At 38.6% G+C, this 12,425-nt stretch overlaps 2 protein-coding genes across 5 annotated transcripts in view; both read right to left on the reverse strand.

Moving 5' to 3' along the window:
- Positions 1-8,206, reverse strand: part of plch1 (phospholipase C, eta 1) — a 51,679-nt gene extending 43,473 nt beyond the window's left edge. Inside the window, exon 1 of the mRNA XM_063907632.1 lies at positions 7,003-8,206. The gene's annotated coding sequence lies outside the window, so the exon portion shown is untranslated. The remainder of the gene's footprint in view (positions 1-7,002) is intronic.
- Positions 8,207-9,106: 900 nt separating this feature from the next.
- Positions 9,107-12,333, reverse strand: c18h3orf33 (c18h3orf33 homolog (H. sapiens)). 4 transcript variants are annotated; one of them, XM_063907638.1, is made up of 5 exons: positions 12,065-12,333; positions 11,092-11,151; positions 10,632-10,791; positions 9,611-9,765; positions 9,107-9,495 (listed from the first exon to the last, which is right to left on the reverse strand). In XM_063907638.1, exons 1-5 carry the CDS (start codon positions 12,086-12,088, stop codon positions 9,238-9,240), a joined length of 657 nt encoding a protein of 218 aa, XP_063763708.1. In that variant the 5' UTR covers positions 12,089-12,333; the 3' UTR covers positions 9,107-9,237. The 4 variants fall into 4 exon arrangements, with proteins under 4 accessions (XP_063763708.1, XP_063763704.1, XP_063763706.1 ...); XM_063907634.1 differs by lacking the exon at positions 12,065-12,333 and adding an exon at positions 11,645-11,881; XM_063907636.1 differs by lacking the exon at positions 12,065-12,333 and adding an exon at positions 11,645-11,880 and having other exon boundaries at positions 9,107-9,492.
- Between the last annotated feature and the right edge of the window lie 92 nt (positions 12,334-12,425).

Raw genomic sequence — 12,425 nt, forward strand, 5'->3', positions numbered from 1 at the left:
AACGTGTCTTTGTTCTTGAGTTGATGCTAAAATATGTGTATTGTGTGTTGTCATGGATAGTCTGTTTGTTGTTTCTTGATTATTTTATGCACTGATTTTAAGATTTTAAACTGCAATGTCAATTTAATAATTTTGGAACAAGAAATTTCCATCAATGGACTAATGTTGGAAATTAACTATTTGCACATACGGTACATTGAACAACACTTCTGCAACTGTATGATTTTGGAAATGTCTTTTCCTGTGGTAGTGGCAGAAATATCACATCATTCACCTATTAACACACTTAACGTATATAGAGAGGTTCAGTTCTCTTCCAAAATGTTATTTGTATTGTGATCAAAATCAACATGTAATTGGATGAACTAAATAACAATCATAGCACATATCTATAGGTTATGCAACTCTTTGCTGTTTCTATACATCTCTGCCAAGAAAACTGGTTCTGATCCTCCTCTTTGCTAAACTGTCATACGGTTTTCGTTGTCAACCTTACATTTCTACATCTCTCTCCATGTGTTCTCATTTATCTTCCTTCTTTTTCTCCTTGCAATTATGATCGGATTCCCGATTTTCCACTACTTCCTCCTGACTTTTCATTCCTACCTCGTCTACTGCCAGTTTCACTGCTGAGTGTTTCCCCACCTGTTGCTCATCTATCCTCCTGTGATTTACTACTCCCCATTACAACTTCAGTCTCTCTCACACACTCACACACACACACACACACACACACACACACACACACACACACACACACACACACACACACACACACACACACACACACACACACACACACACACACACACACACACACACACACACACACACACACACACACACACACACACACACACACACACACACACACACGATATGTATAGATCTCGAAACATTTGGAGCCTCCGAGACAGTTATTGGCGTCTGGTGCCGACTGACCGGAGGTGAGGTGACTGTCTGGTCGAAAACCTAGAGCTCACGGGTCAGGTAACATTTAGCTGATAGAACTTTCCTGTGACTCTTCCACCACCTAACATTAACACACAGAAGCCTGAAGCGACCAGAGAGACAAAAACTTACTCATTCTGTTAATATGACACCCATGTGGTGGGGTATTAGTGTGTGAGAATGTAAACAGATAACTGTGACAAAAATGTATTTCCTTGGTTTTTAAATGAAATATAATTAAATGATCGGGAATCTCTGCTTCTCTTTCTTTAGTTTTAAATTAGATAAGTAATGTTTCCCACCTTTTGTTTTGAATAGTGTTACAATAGTCTGCAATTCAGTTTTATTATCAGTGATTAAATATTAGGCTGTACCCTGCTTGGTGTTGGTGTAGGAAGTTTAAGGAATAAAAACAAATTAAAAAAACACCCTGCAAAAACTAAAACAAGACAAAGAGAATCCATCCAGAATGAAGGTTAAAAAATACCTTAAAGACGGGCTCTGCTGAGGTATGATCAGCGTTCTATGGTGCTTTGGTCGACAACCAAATACAGCTTTGACTTATTTTAAAATGTTCTTTTGAAAATGTGTGTGTTGCCTTAATGTTTTAGACATAGTAAGGCATCTAGGGTTTTTTATTCAAAGTCATCAAACTCTGCACTTTTGCCTGCAACACCTCTGAGCTGCTCTGAACTCTTGAGCCCGGCCCCTTGAGGTTCAATTACAGAATAGAAGTGTTTCTAAATGACTGTTTGTTTTCATAACAGAGTCCAAATTAGAGATAAGAGCTGAGCAGATGACTACAGACACCTTTTCAGCAGCTATAATGGCAAGCCAGGTCCTGGTAAAGCTAGATTACATTTTTTTGTCAAACTGCAAGAAGAAATTACCAGTATGTGCAAGTTAGCGAGTTTTACCATTACTACACAAAGCACTACAGCAAAGATGATCAGAGATCAGACAGTGGGTGGAATGCTGATGCATTTAATTTTAAAATCATAAATATATGCCATTATTACCAAATCGAAGGAATCGTTCAACAATTTTGTAAACATTTTTGCTGAGAGCTAGATGAAGAGACTGTTACCACTCATGTGTTTCTTTTAAATTTGAAGATACATGGACAGCAATGTGTAAGCTCTGCAGTAGTTTCAAACATCGTTAATAGTTGTTTTTTTTAAGTTAGAATTTTTTTTTTTTGTTTCCCAAAATACGGCGCCCCCCATGGATGGATGCGCCCTTAGCATTCGCCTATACTCCCTACGCCCAGGGCCGGTCCTGCTGGTACGTGTGTTTGTTTTTTTGCCGTTAAATAAAATCAGGCTAGCTGTTTCCCGGTTTGTAGTCTCAAGTCTATATTTGTTCTAATTCGCAACTGTATCCACTATGGTTAGTGAAAATCGAATAACCCCTTTGGAAAATAACTTTATTTTACAGATTTTTATACTGCAGCTTACCTGGGTGATGCTGCTAGCTGTAGCTTAATATATGGACAGAGTGCTATTGACATTGTTATCTAAACTTCCTCAAGAAAGCAATTAGCACTAAAAATGTTCATCTATTCCTCCAATAATAGCAAAAAGGATATTAAAAAATTAACAAATGGTGGATAAATCAAAGCTGTACGAAAGAGTGTGTCAGTGCATGTAACACAAGTTGGTAAACTGACTCTTCCTCTTCTGACTGTGTGTAACAATAGAAGCCTTCTCATCTATAACATGGGCCAAACCTCAGGGGGAAACCGCCTGCTCTTTACAATCAGGCTATATGGGAGAGAAAGCTGTATGAAAATAAATGTTGCACTGCCAGACTGCCTGATGAGCCACTCTGTCTCATGCCCTGGCAGGAAGTAGGTTGAGGATGCCCCCAAGTTAAAAGTTTTGTTGAAGTAGATATTTTAATGAAACAGAAATAATACAATATGAAACATGTGGTTGCAGCATTTTAGTACATACATTTTTCCTGTCTGCCTGCATGTTGTCTGATATGATAGGTATTCTTTCTTTTATACAGGCTGTTGAAGATACAGTGCTTATACAGGATATTTGTTTTTTTATGAGCAAAATTAACATTGGTGTTTTCCATAGCATCCCTTTAACTACAAGGTAATAATGTGTTTTGAAAGCATGCCTTTAGCACAATTTTTGCAACAAAAAAAAAAACATGGATTAAGGGACAAACACAAACCCTTAAATGTTTTTTTAAGCGTCGGACTGTTGACAATTTAAATGACCACATGTTTTAGGCCTTTATGTGCAAGACAGTTGAGATCCAATAAAATGTAATTGGATTGTTAAAGTAAAGCTATGCCTAATCAAATTGATTCAATTATTGCTCAACACTTTGTGGGTTAGAAGTCCAGTGATTTAAGTTGGCACAAAAGTAACATTTTCTGTGACAGCTCAACAAATCCAAGTAAAAGGATTTACAAGGAACACTTTTATGTCTAACATTAGTCAAAATTTAAACTTCAATTTGATTTTGAAAGTCTGCTTGTCTGCTTAACTGTTTGTCTGATAGCTCTTTTTATTTTCCTTGGACTGTTAACATTATAATAGAAATGATGTCCAAAACTATGAGCATGATCCAAGTTGAAATAAACCATAATCTACCATGGGGTTGTTTAATATTAATTAGACATGTGGCATGGCAGGAATTATCCCTCATATATGCATCTATCAATGTGACAAGGGCCTGTCATGACACACAGACACAAAGAGAGCAGCATCTGTCGCCCTATATTTACACATCCCAAAGACCAATCTATTTAGACATGAATATTTAGATGCACAAGGATTTATTTGATCTAACCAGCTGCCATAAATGAGAGAGGTTATTGACCAATATGAGAATTGTATTTAAAACTGCAGCTATGGTTATTGCCTAAGGTTATGGCTATATTAAGCACAAATAAAGGCTAAAACGATTCACTCACTTCACTGCAAGTCAACTGGGATGGATGAGGATCTTAATGGCCATCAGGCTGATATACAGAGTCAATGAGTAGCTTTTAATTGCTGGTTAAGCAGTTATTGGAAGGAGGGTAAACAGTCTTGGTATGCTGATGGCTAGACAGATGGTTTCCAAACAACATGAGTGGACTCTAACTCACTGATCTACGGGACTTTGTTAAAGGATCTTAATGAACACGAACTACATGTTCCTTAAAGGAAAACACTACAGTTGAATAGGATTAAAATGTTCAACTATGAGATATCACTGTGAAACGTACCCAGTTGATAACAGGCATTAAGATAATTGTTTGAATGTTTTATATTGGAATGGGCAAATGAGGCTTTAATATATTAGTGCTTATATCTATTCAGTTTGGACATACAACTGAAGATTAGAGGAAGGCAAGTTTCACATCATTGTTAAAGTTTGTTGATTTACCAGGGTCAAATATTTTTACAGAGAAAATGTTGGATATCTTTTTACATCACATAGATCATAAAACTACTAATGTAATGAATTATATCGGTAGGCCTAAGACTCAAAAACTTTGAGAAAAGAGCCTTAAAATATGTGTATTGTAAAACTCAACACAGGTTGCCACACTCTAAAGATTAATAGGGTAAACAATATATACATTATTTATCACCATAAAAGTATATGTGTTATTAAGTTTGTGATTAGCCAATCAAACACATTTTTCTTACTATTGGTTGATAGTAAGATTATTTTATTGATTAATCAGATTATTGGTTTTATGTGAAGTTCAAAACCCAAATATATTCCATTTATATAAGCTATGAACTGAGAAGGCAGCACATCTTCAAATTTGGGAAGCTGAAACATGAGATGTTCGTCTGGGAAAATTATTACAAAAATAATTGCATTTCAAAGTTGCTGAACATCATTTAACTCATCATTTCTGCCCTTCAGCTATAGCATGTTTACGAGCTTAAGAGGAAGGAAGTGGAAGTTGTAACATATAAATTATCCAGTCGATCCAGTTTCAGCAGGCCTTTGACCTGATAAGGAAACAGAGTGACCCTTGAGGCAGCGAGGTTACTGAGGGGTGAGAGTTGTTACAGAGGGGCACTGAGGTTATCTGAGCTCAACAGCAGACTCTGTTTTACGGGTGAAACCACTCAAAACTGTGGGACTCTTATCTGCACAAGAGATGTGTACAAACTGATCCACTGTCCTTGTTTAAATCCAAAATATATTTCTTGAGATCTGTTATGTGAAATTGAGCGCCCATTTGATGAGAATGTTTTTGCAAGTACATTTTGTAATTGTTTTTAAGAATAAAAACAAGTCCATCTATTTGAGAAGAAAATCCTGTCTTCAGTGCTAAAATATCAACTAAACTGCATTTTTTGGAGGGATAAAAAATTTAAGATCTCAATGTTATTCAAAATGTTTACTTTTTTGCATCTGCACATGTGGGTGGTAGAACTAGTGTGTCTGGTGGGGTCATCTTGCTTTACTGTGAAATTGAGGGGTTGGTAAGGTCATTAGTCAAGCCTTCAGATCTATTTCAAAAAGAGGCAGCCCCTCATCCCTACCGCGTGTTCCTATCTTTTACTTTTACTCTCAGGTTTTAGACTCAAACTTTGCTTAATGTGTTGAATTTCTGCTGGATTGAGCACTGAGATTATAAAACATTGAAAAGGGAGTCTAATACAGTTTCCCATGTCTGTAACGAAAATGAGTTAGTGCGTAGTAGGCCTCTGACATGGAGTACAGAAGCATGGAGTTATAACTTGTTTCTGTCTTTTACCTTCAGATACATTTAAACTCACATAGACACCACACGTTTGGTTCATTCAATCCCAATGTAGTGGCCCCTCATTCCCCCACCCTCCCGCTCCACCAAATAAACTTCAAATATTCATGAGGGATCACAACGCCCACAAAGAGTCATGTTCCCGCTCCTACAACTCTACACCAGCAAGCCGATACACTGTTCACAATACTTCAAGTCACATAATAACAAGGGAGTCACTTTACTGCTGATGCATTCCTCCAGTCAAACCCCCCAGACACCCCCCCCCCACACACACACACACACACACACACAGTGCATGTGGGGGTGTGATGGACAAGCTACATCTTATAGTTGATTATTTGTTTATTGTGACAGCAGGTAAAATCAAATATTATCATTTGGATAAAGTTCAATTGAAAACTGCAAACTGCACAAAATAAAACCAGTGTGTTTGGACCTGAGTCATTTATGTCCATACCAATTTATAAATAAGCTTCACCAACACTGCCTGACAAAGATTCTCCTTGTATGAGATGTTGACAACAGTTTGTAATGTTTATCAGGCAAGAAAAAAGATGGAGTTACATTTAGGCTTCGTAGGAGTGTATTCTGGTGAGTGTCACACCAGATCCCTGTCTCTTTAAATGTCTTTGTCTTTCACAGCCAGGCAGCTACACACAACCACTCAAATCAAATCAAAAAATCCCCAAGGACCCAGCTCTCGGACGGGGGAGTGCCCCATCTCTTTCTCTCTGAGGATGGCTACCGGCTGAGTGTAATAAAGGCCTTTGTTATGCTGCCCTGCTGCAAATCTCTGTTGTTAAAGCTCAGTGGGAAGGAGCATGACAAAGTTAAACACATGCAGCCGAAAATATTTTATCAATCACACAGATTAACTATTGATTCTAGTAGAAACACAAGCCAAAGAACATGACAAATATGTATACCTGACCACATCAGGTTAGGCAATTTTTGGTTGTCAAATTGATCAAAGAATAGAAAGTGTTTTAAACCTGATTGCATGTCGCTTAACTGGAGTGATACAAAACAGATAAGGATTGAAAAGTCTTAAGTTTCTATATTGCAGAGTCTGTGTCCAGGTCATTTTTTAGTTCATGTTCCAGGCACACAGCTTAAGCAGGTGCACAACTGCCTGGATACTGCATACAGTATCCTACCAACAGTACATTTAAAGTGACAGCTAACTGTATGCAAATTGCCATAGTCAGAAAAGTGTAGTTAAGTTCCACAAAACAGGCTTTTTAAATTAGGAAAATGAACCTTGTGAGTTATGTCATGCTAAAGATGAAATCAAGCATCACAGGCTTACTTACTTCAGTTTCAGATTCTGAAACCACGTTGTCAGCTTCTTCACAAAATCTTGCCACTTTCTCCAGAACAGTACTCCATCAGGCTCTTGACATCCATGGCACAGGACACAGGCGTAACATAAGTCAGAGTTAGTCCCAGCAGTGTGGTTTCCAGAGAAAATCTCCCAACAACTTCACTAGCGTGGGCAAGTACCCTCCACTACATCAAGCACTGTGTCCTTTCAAAAGACTAGTGTGGGACCAGTGGATTTTTGGAAAAACGTGGACTGGAATTTTGGAGTGGACTACATTTAAAACGAAGACAAGAGAGATGGATTAGTCATTCATTCAGATCTTCCATTCAACACAAGGAACAAAAAGAGAAAACAGCATGATTAAATTCTTTATGAGACATAAAGATAATCTGATATTTATATTACCCTACCAGTGTGACAATGATTCTTTCTTTTAATTAAATGAAATGTTGATGACACTATACTATTTGTCATTGTATTTATTTTGTTGATAATTCTAACAGTCATCATTTTCCACAGTAGTATTCGGAAATGACGAGGAAGCAAGTTGTCCTAAATCCTCTTTCAAAGTTCAAACTGTTTTCAGATTTGCTTTTAATAATCTTCATCTGCTCCTTTAGGTTCATTAACTTTAAGATTACATTTGGAGAAATGGTGAGCTATATAATTATACAGTATGGCAGGTGACCATGCAAAACATCAATGCCCTTATGTAACATTCAAATAATGATCAATAATTGCACTCAATAAGTTTAAACAAAAGATGCTGCCACATATTACACAAACACATGTGAACATCTTCAGGAACATAAATGTTTCTTTGTAAACTCCAGCTTCAAAAAGTGTGCTCTGCCTTCCCCATGTTGTCTTTCTCAGCCATGGTTTCCCTCCCACTCCGCCCCCAGTGACAGTTCAAAGTCTGGCAGCAACAGCCATCCGCCTGAAATGCACCTTACAATTTAAACCAGCCCACCAATCACAAGCCTCTTGGGCCGAAACAGTCGCTAGTACCATTTGCACAACAAAAGAGAGCTGATTCATCAACCCCCCCCACTACCCTTCTTCGCTCCCTTTCCCTTCCCCGTGACTCCTCCTCTACTGCCTTTGTGTTCGGACCCAAAATCCCCTTCTGCCCCAGCGACCCTCCTTCCCTGCACTAATCTCCTTGAGCCCATTGGGTTGACTGCTTCAGTGCCACCTCTCACTGCACAGAGACCCCCACAGGACACACATCACAGTCTAGCTTCATTTGAAGGCCCTCCTCCTCCTTCTGCTCCTTAGCCGTGCATGGATGAAGCATGGACCGCACCACAGCACATGGAAGCACAAGGTGTAACTTTGGCAGTGGTTTTGTACTGCAAAAAATAATGACAATCACGTGAGGTAATACCGGACACACAGGACATTTTCTTTTTTTGAGATAATATATGTTGAAAATCTATTTATTAAAATCATAATTTAGTTTTTGTCATACATTTCTGCCATGATGCCATTATAACTTAGGGGCATACTCTCATTTCTGTTCTATTTCAGTGCCCAGCTCCTCACGTTACAGCTAAAAGGGCCTTCTTTGTAGGTACTTAAAGACCCCCACACATACTCGCAACATGTAAGGCTCCCATGGGGTTTGAGGGCGGCCAATGTAGAGTTTGGCCTTTGCTTCGCTTTGTATTTCACATATAGTGTTTCTATAGCAACAGTAAGAGGGACCGGTGGACCCCCCTCTCCATTTTGAACACCATCAACATACCCCGCCCCTGCCGTGTAATTAGTGTGGTGTCCAACACACCCCAACAGCAGGATGTGCTTGAATGTGTTTTAATGGGGTAAGTGAAAGCAAAGGGATTCATATCTGGGTATGGGATATACAGTGGGGCAAAAAAGTATTTAGTCAGCCACCAATTGTGCAAGTTCTCCCATTTAAAAAGATGAGAGAGGCCTGTAATTTTTATCATAGGTATACCTCAACTATGAGAGACAAAATGAGAAAAAAAAATGGAATATGTGACTGTTACTGTTTTCACCTGTAACTGTTTTCAACTGATCAAAGCAATAATTGGTATATCTGTCTCAAATGACAAATCAGAGATGGATAACATGTAACCCGGTGAGTCTTTTTATATATATTAGGGGACAAAACAAGGGATACAGTAAAAAAATGACTGTGTGTTGTCTCGTTTTGATTCAAATAATTTGCCTTTCAATGTCAAAGTCACTTGGTGCATCAGGTCCTCTTCAAAATCCTCCTCATCAGTCTGAATAAAGCACTGTCCCTGACCGCCTTGGAGGCTCTCTCCCATAGGCTGTCCTCCTTCCACAGTCCCCGCCCCTTCCTCTCAGCTTTGACCTCTGCCCTGTGCAGCCGTTTGTGAAGACGCCAGTAGAGGGGAGAGTCAGGCCGGACCCCAACCACGGGTGCACTGCGAGCCAGACCCAGCCTAAGGACCTCTTCGTTCATACAACAGCTAAACATCGACCCCTGCTGGAAAACAATGAAAGTACTTGCAATATCAGTCTGACATCATGTATAGAAATATGACTTTAGTTGTGAGACTGATAATCCCCCTTCCCTTTATCCCAGTTAGGAGATGCCTCACCCTGCTTTGAGACACCAAACAGTGTAGGATGTCATCCTCTCGACTGATGAGTTTTAACCACACTGTTTGGGCCAGGTTCTTCTGCAGCCATTCCCTGCCCTCTGGGGTCAACTCCACTCCTGCAAGATGCACCAGCATCGGGGACTTGCACACACCTAAGAGCACATAAAATAGCCATTTACCATACGTAAAGTTAAGTGTATAGATCATAGCTGACCATGTAATTTTGCACAATTTTTGTTATTGAATATGGCATTTGTTTGAGTTTTTGTTTAATATTTGTTTAATATAAAAAAAGAGAGGAGGAATTGGTACCAATTGTTCCAATTATCAATTACCAGAATTATGATTTATTTTTATTTAAGGATGTTAAATTTCAAAAGCCACATTTTGTGGAAACACAGATGTACAAGAACTTGCATAAATAAAGTCTTGTATTGGAAAATATCAATAACTTTAGCACACAAACACATAACAACTACATGTTTAAAATAAACGCCAGTAAACTATCTTTAACAGACACAGTCCTGAACAACCGGTGTATCCAGTTTTAAAATGTCTGAGGTCGAATGGGACAAAGGTAATATGTCAGATAGCTCGATAATCTCTTCATTCGAGTCCTTCACAGTAAGTTTGCTGATGTAGCATGCTATATAAAGCATATGCTGCCTGATTTTATTGCTCAGTGAATTCCATGATTTGATAACACTGGTAACAAGATTACCTGTCTCTCTAACTCATGAAAGGATAATAAATTGCAATACAGCTTGACAAAGTAGAAATGCCTCAAATACATTTTAGGTTATAATAAAAAGGCGTGCCTGCAGAAAATTGTTTTGCTGTTCAACTAACAGGAGAACATAAAATGTGCTGGACCATTTAAATGTGTACAACTCATGGTAGTTAAACTTGTGTAAGGACACATACGTGTGTGTGTGTGTGTGTGTGTGTGTGTGTGTGTGTGTGTGTGTGTGTGTGTGTGTGTGTGTGTGTGTGTGTCACAGAGGATAGTCTGCATTACCTTGTTTATTTGAAAGTATCCCAGAGAGTACTGGCAGGTAAATTGGAACATGTTCCACCTTAAGTCCTCTTTCTGTGATTGAATGAACTTTCCCACGGAGGCTGACGTTCCTCTCAATGAAACGTGCAGGGATCTCAGACACAGCTTGAAATGTGGTTGTCTGAAGAAGTGGAAGAAGACAGCTGAGTGGCCATATCTAATTACTAATTTGGGTAAAATGTCTGAAAAAAGCATTAACATCCATAAAGACCAATATTATACGACACAATGTTTAGAAATGTGAACAAGGAAAATAATCTATACAAGTCCAGTTTACGGAGATGTTTAAGTGTCAAATTGTGTCCTGGAACAAAGAAAGGAAGTTATTAATGTTCAACTGCAAATGCATATGAAATCAAAAAATGCAAACTTCTTTAATATGAGCGTCGATTATCCCCAGTGTGTGCCGTTACCATCTTACCAGTTTGATACTCCTTGCTATTACTATAACGCCAACAACAGCCAGTCCAGTGCTTATGTTCTGTGTGGGAGAGAGAGGGTTAGAGTTGACAGAAGGATGATAGAGATACCATAAATCCAGATGAACATGTGCAGGATAATGACAATGAGAGAGACTCTGTCAGAGACATTAGTGACTCAGGGGCATACCCACTGGGGACACATGTGAAGCCAGACAGCATATGTGGTCGGAGTGATGGCAGCATGGTAGTTTAAAAGGAGTTGTCCCTGAATTATTATTTTTTTTGAAGACCAGACTTCAGAATCACATATATATATATATATATATATATATATATATATATATATATATATATATATATATATATATATATATATATATATATATATATATGTTTTTAAATCCCTATTTTACCAATACGTTGTACCCCCACAGAAATGTACAGTGGTTGCAGGTGGCTCACGTGCATTATGGGGGTGAAATGACCATAACATTGCACGTCCATGCACGTGTATCACCAGTCATTTGCAGGTCGCAAAAAGGAGACTCCTACCCGCACAAGGGTCAAATTATCGTCTGCAAACTTGGATATTGAAGACACGATGTTTTCAGACGATTGGTTTCCTTGATCTCTTTGTTGTCTAACAGTCATTTCCTCGACAGTTTCTAACTCCGGCATGTTGACATTTATTCGATGCATCCGGCGCACCGCCTTTCTGGGAGGGACGTAGACTGGCATTGCTTGTGCAAAGTCTCCGCCCTGTGGCTTGGTTGAGATATGACATGATGAGCTCTCTTTATACCACCATATACGCCTAAATTAATTAATGTTATACTTTTTCTTTTCTTTTTTTAAGTCCAAACTGCATTAAAATGCACTTTGCAATCGAAATGTCAAAGCGTAGCGGAGACCAAAAAGTAGTTATTGGTCTTTGCAACTGAACTCCACATAATCATTCAATTAACTACATACCTCTGTGATCAGTGACGTCCCCATCTTTGTCTGGAAAAAAATCGGTTGGATAACTTCATACTTCAGTGTAAATCAATGCGCAAAGCAAAACGCCAGCCAGACATGATCATTTCCCCTCTCATATTCATATTTAATATTTAATATTGTGTGCAAAAAAAAAACACGTTTACCTCTCAATAACAAACTGAATAAATATCTCAGTTTCTGAGGTTTCTTATAACAGTCACATGCAGCAGACGCTGCATGTGAAACATGTTAAGTAACAGACATCATTGAGGAGTGACCACTGACTGTATGACAGATGCACTGGAGCTCTCATCTTGTAAACTGTGAAGTCATGGAGCTACTTGAAGACGGATGA

This window comes from Eleginops maclovinus, chromosome 18 (genome assembly GCF_036324505.1).
Source record: "Eleginops maclovinus isolate JMC-PN-2008 ecotype Puerto Natales chromosome 18, JC_Emac_rtc_rv5, whole genome shotgun sequence".
Taxonomy (NCBI): Eukaryota; Metazoa; Chordata; class Actinopteri; order Perciformes; family Eleginopidae; genus Eleginops; species Eleginops maclovinus.

Coding starts and splice junctions, on each gene's coding strand:
- c18h3orf33 (XM_063907634.1), bottom strand. CDS start 11,830: ATGCCAGTCTACGTCCCTCCCAGAAAGGCGGTGCGCCGGATGCATCGA. Junction 10,792..11,091: donor TAGCAAGGAGTATCAAACTG/GTAAGATGGTAA, acceptor CCACTTCTTCAG/ACAACCACATTTCAAGCTGT. Junction 9,766..10,631: donor GATACTTTCAAATAAACAAG/GTAATGCAGACT, acceptor ATGTGCTCTTAG/GTGTGTGCAAGTCCCCGATG.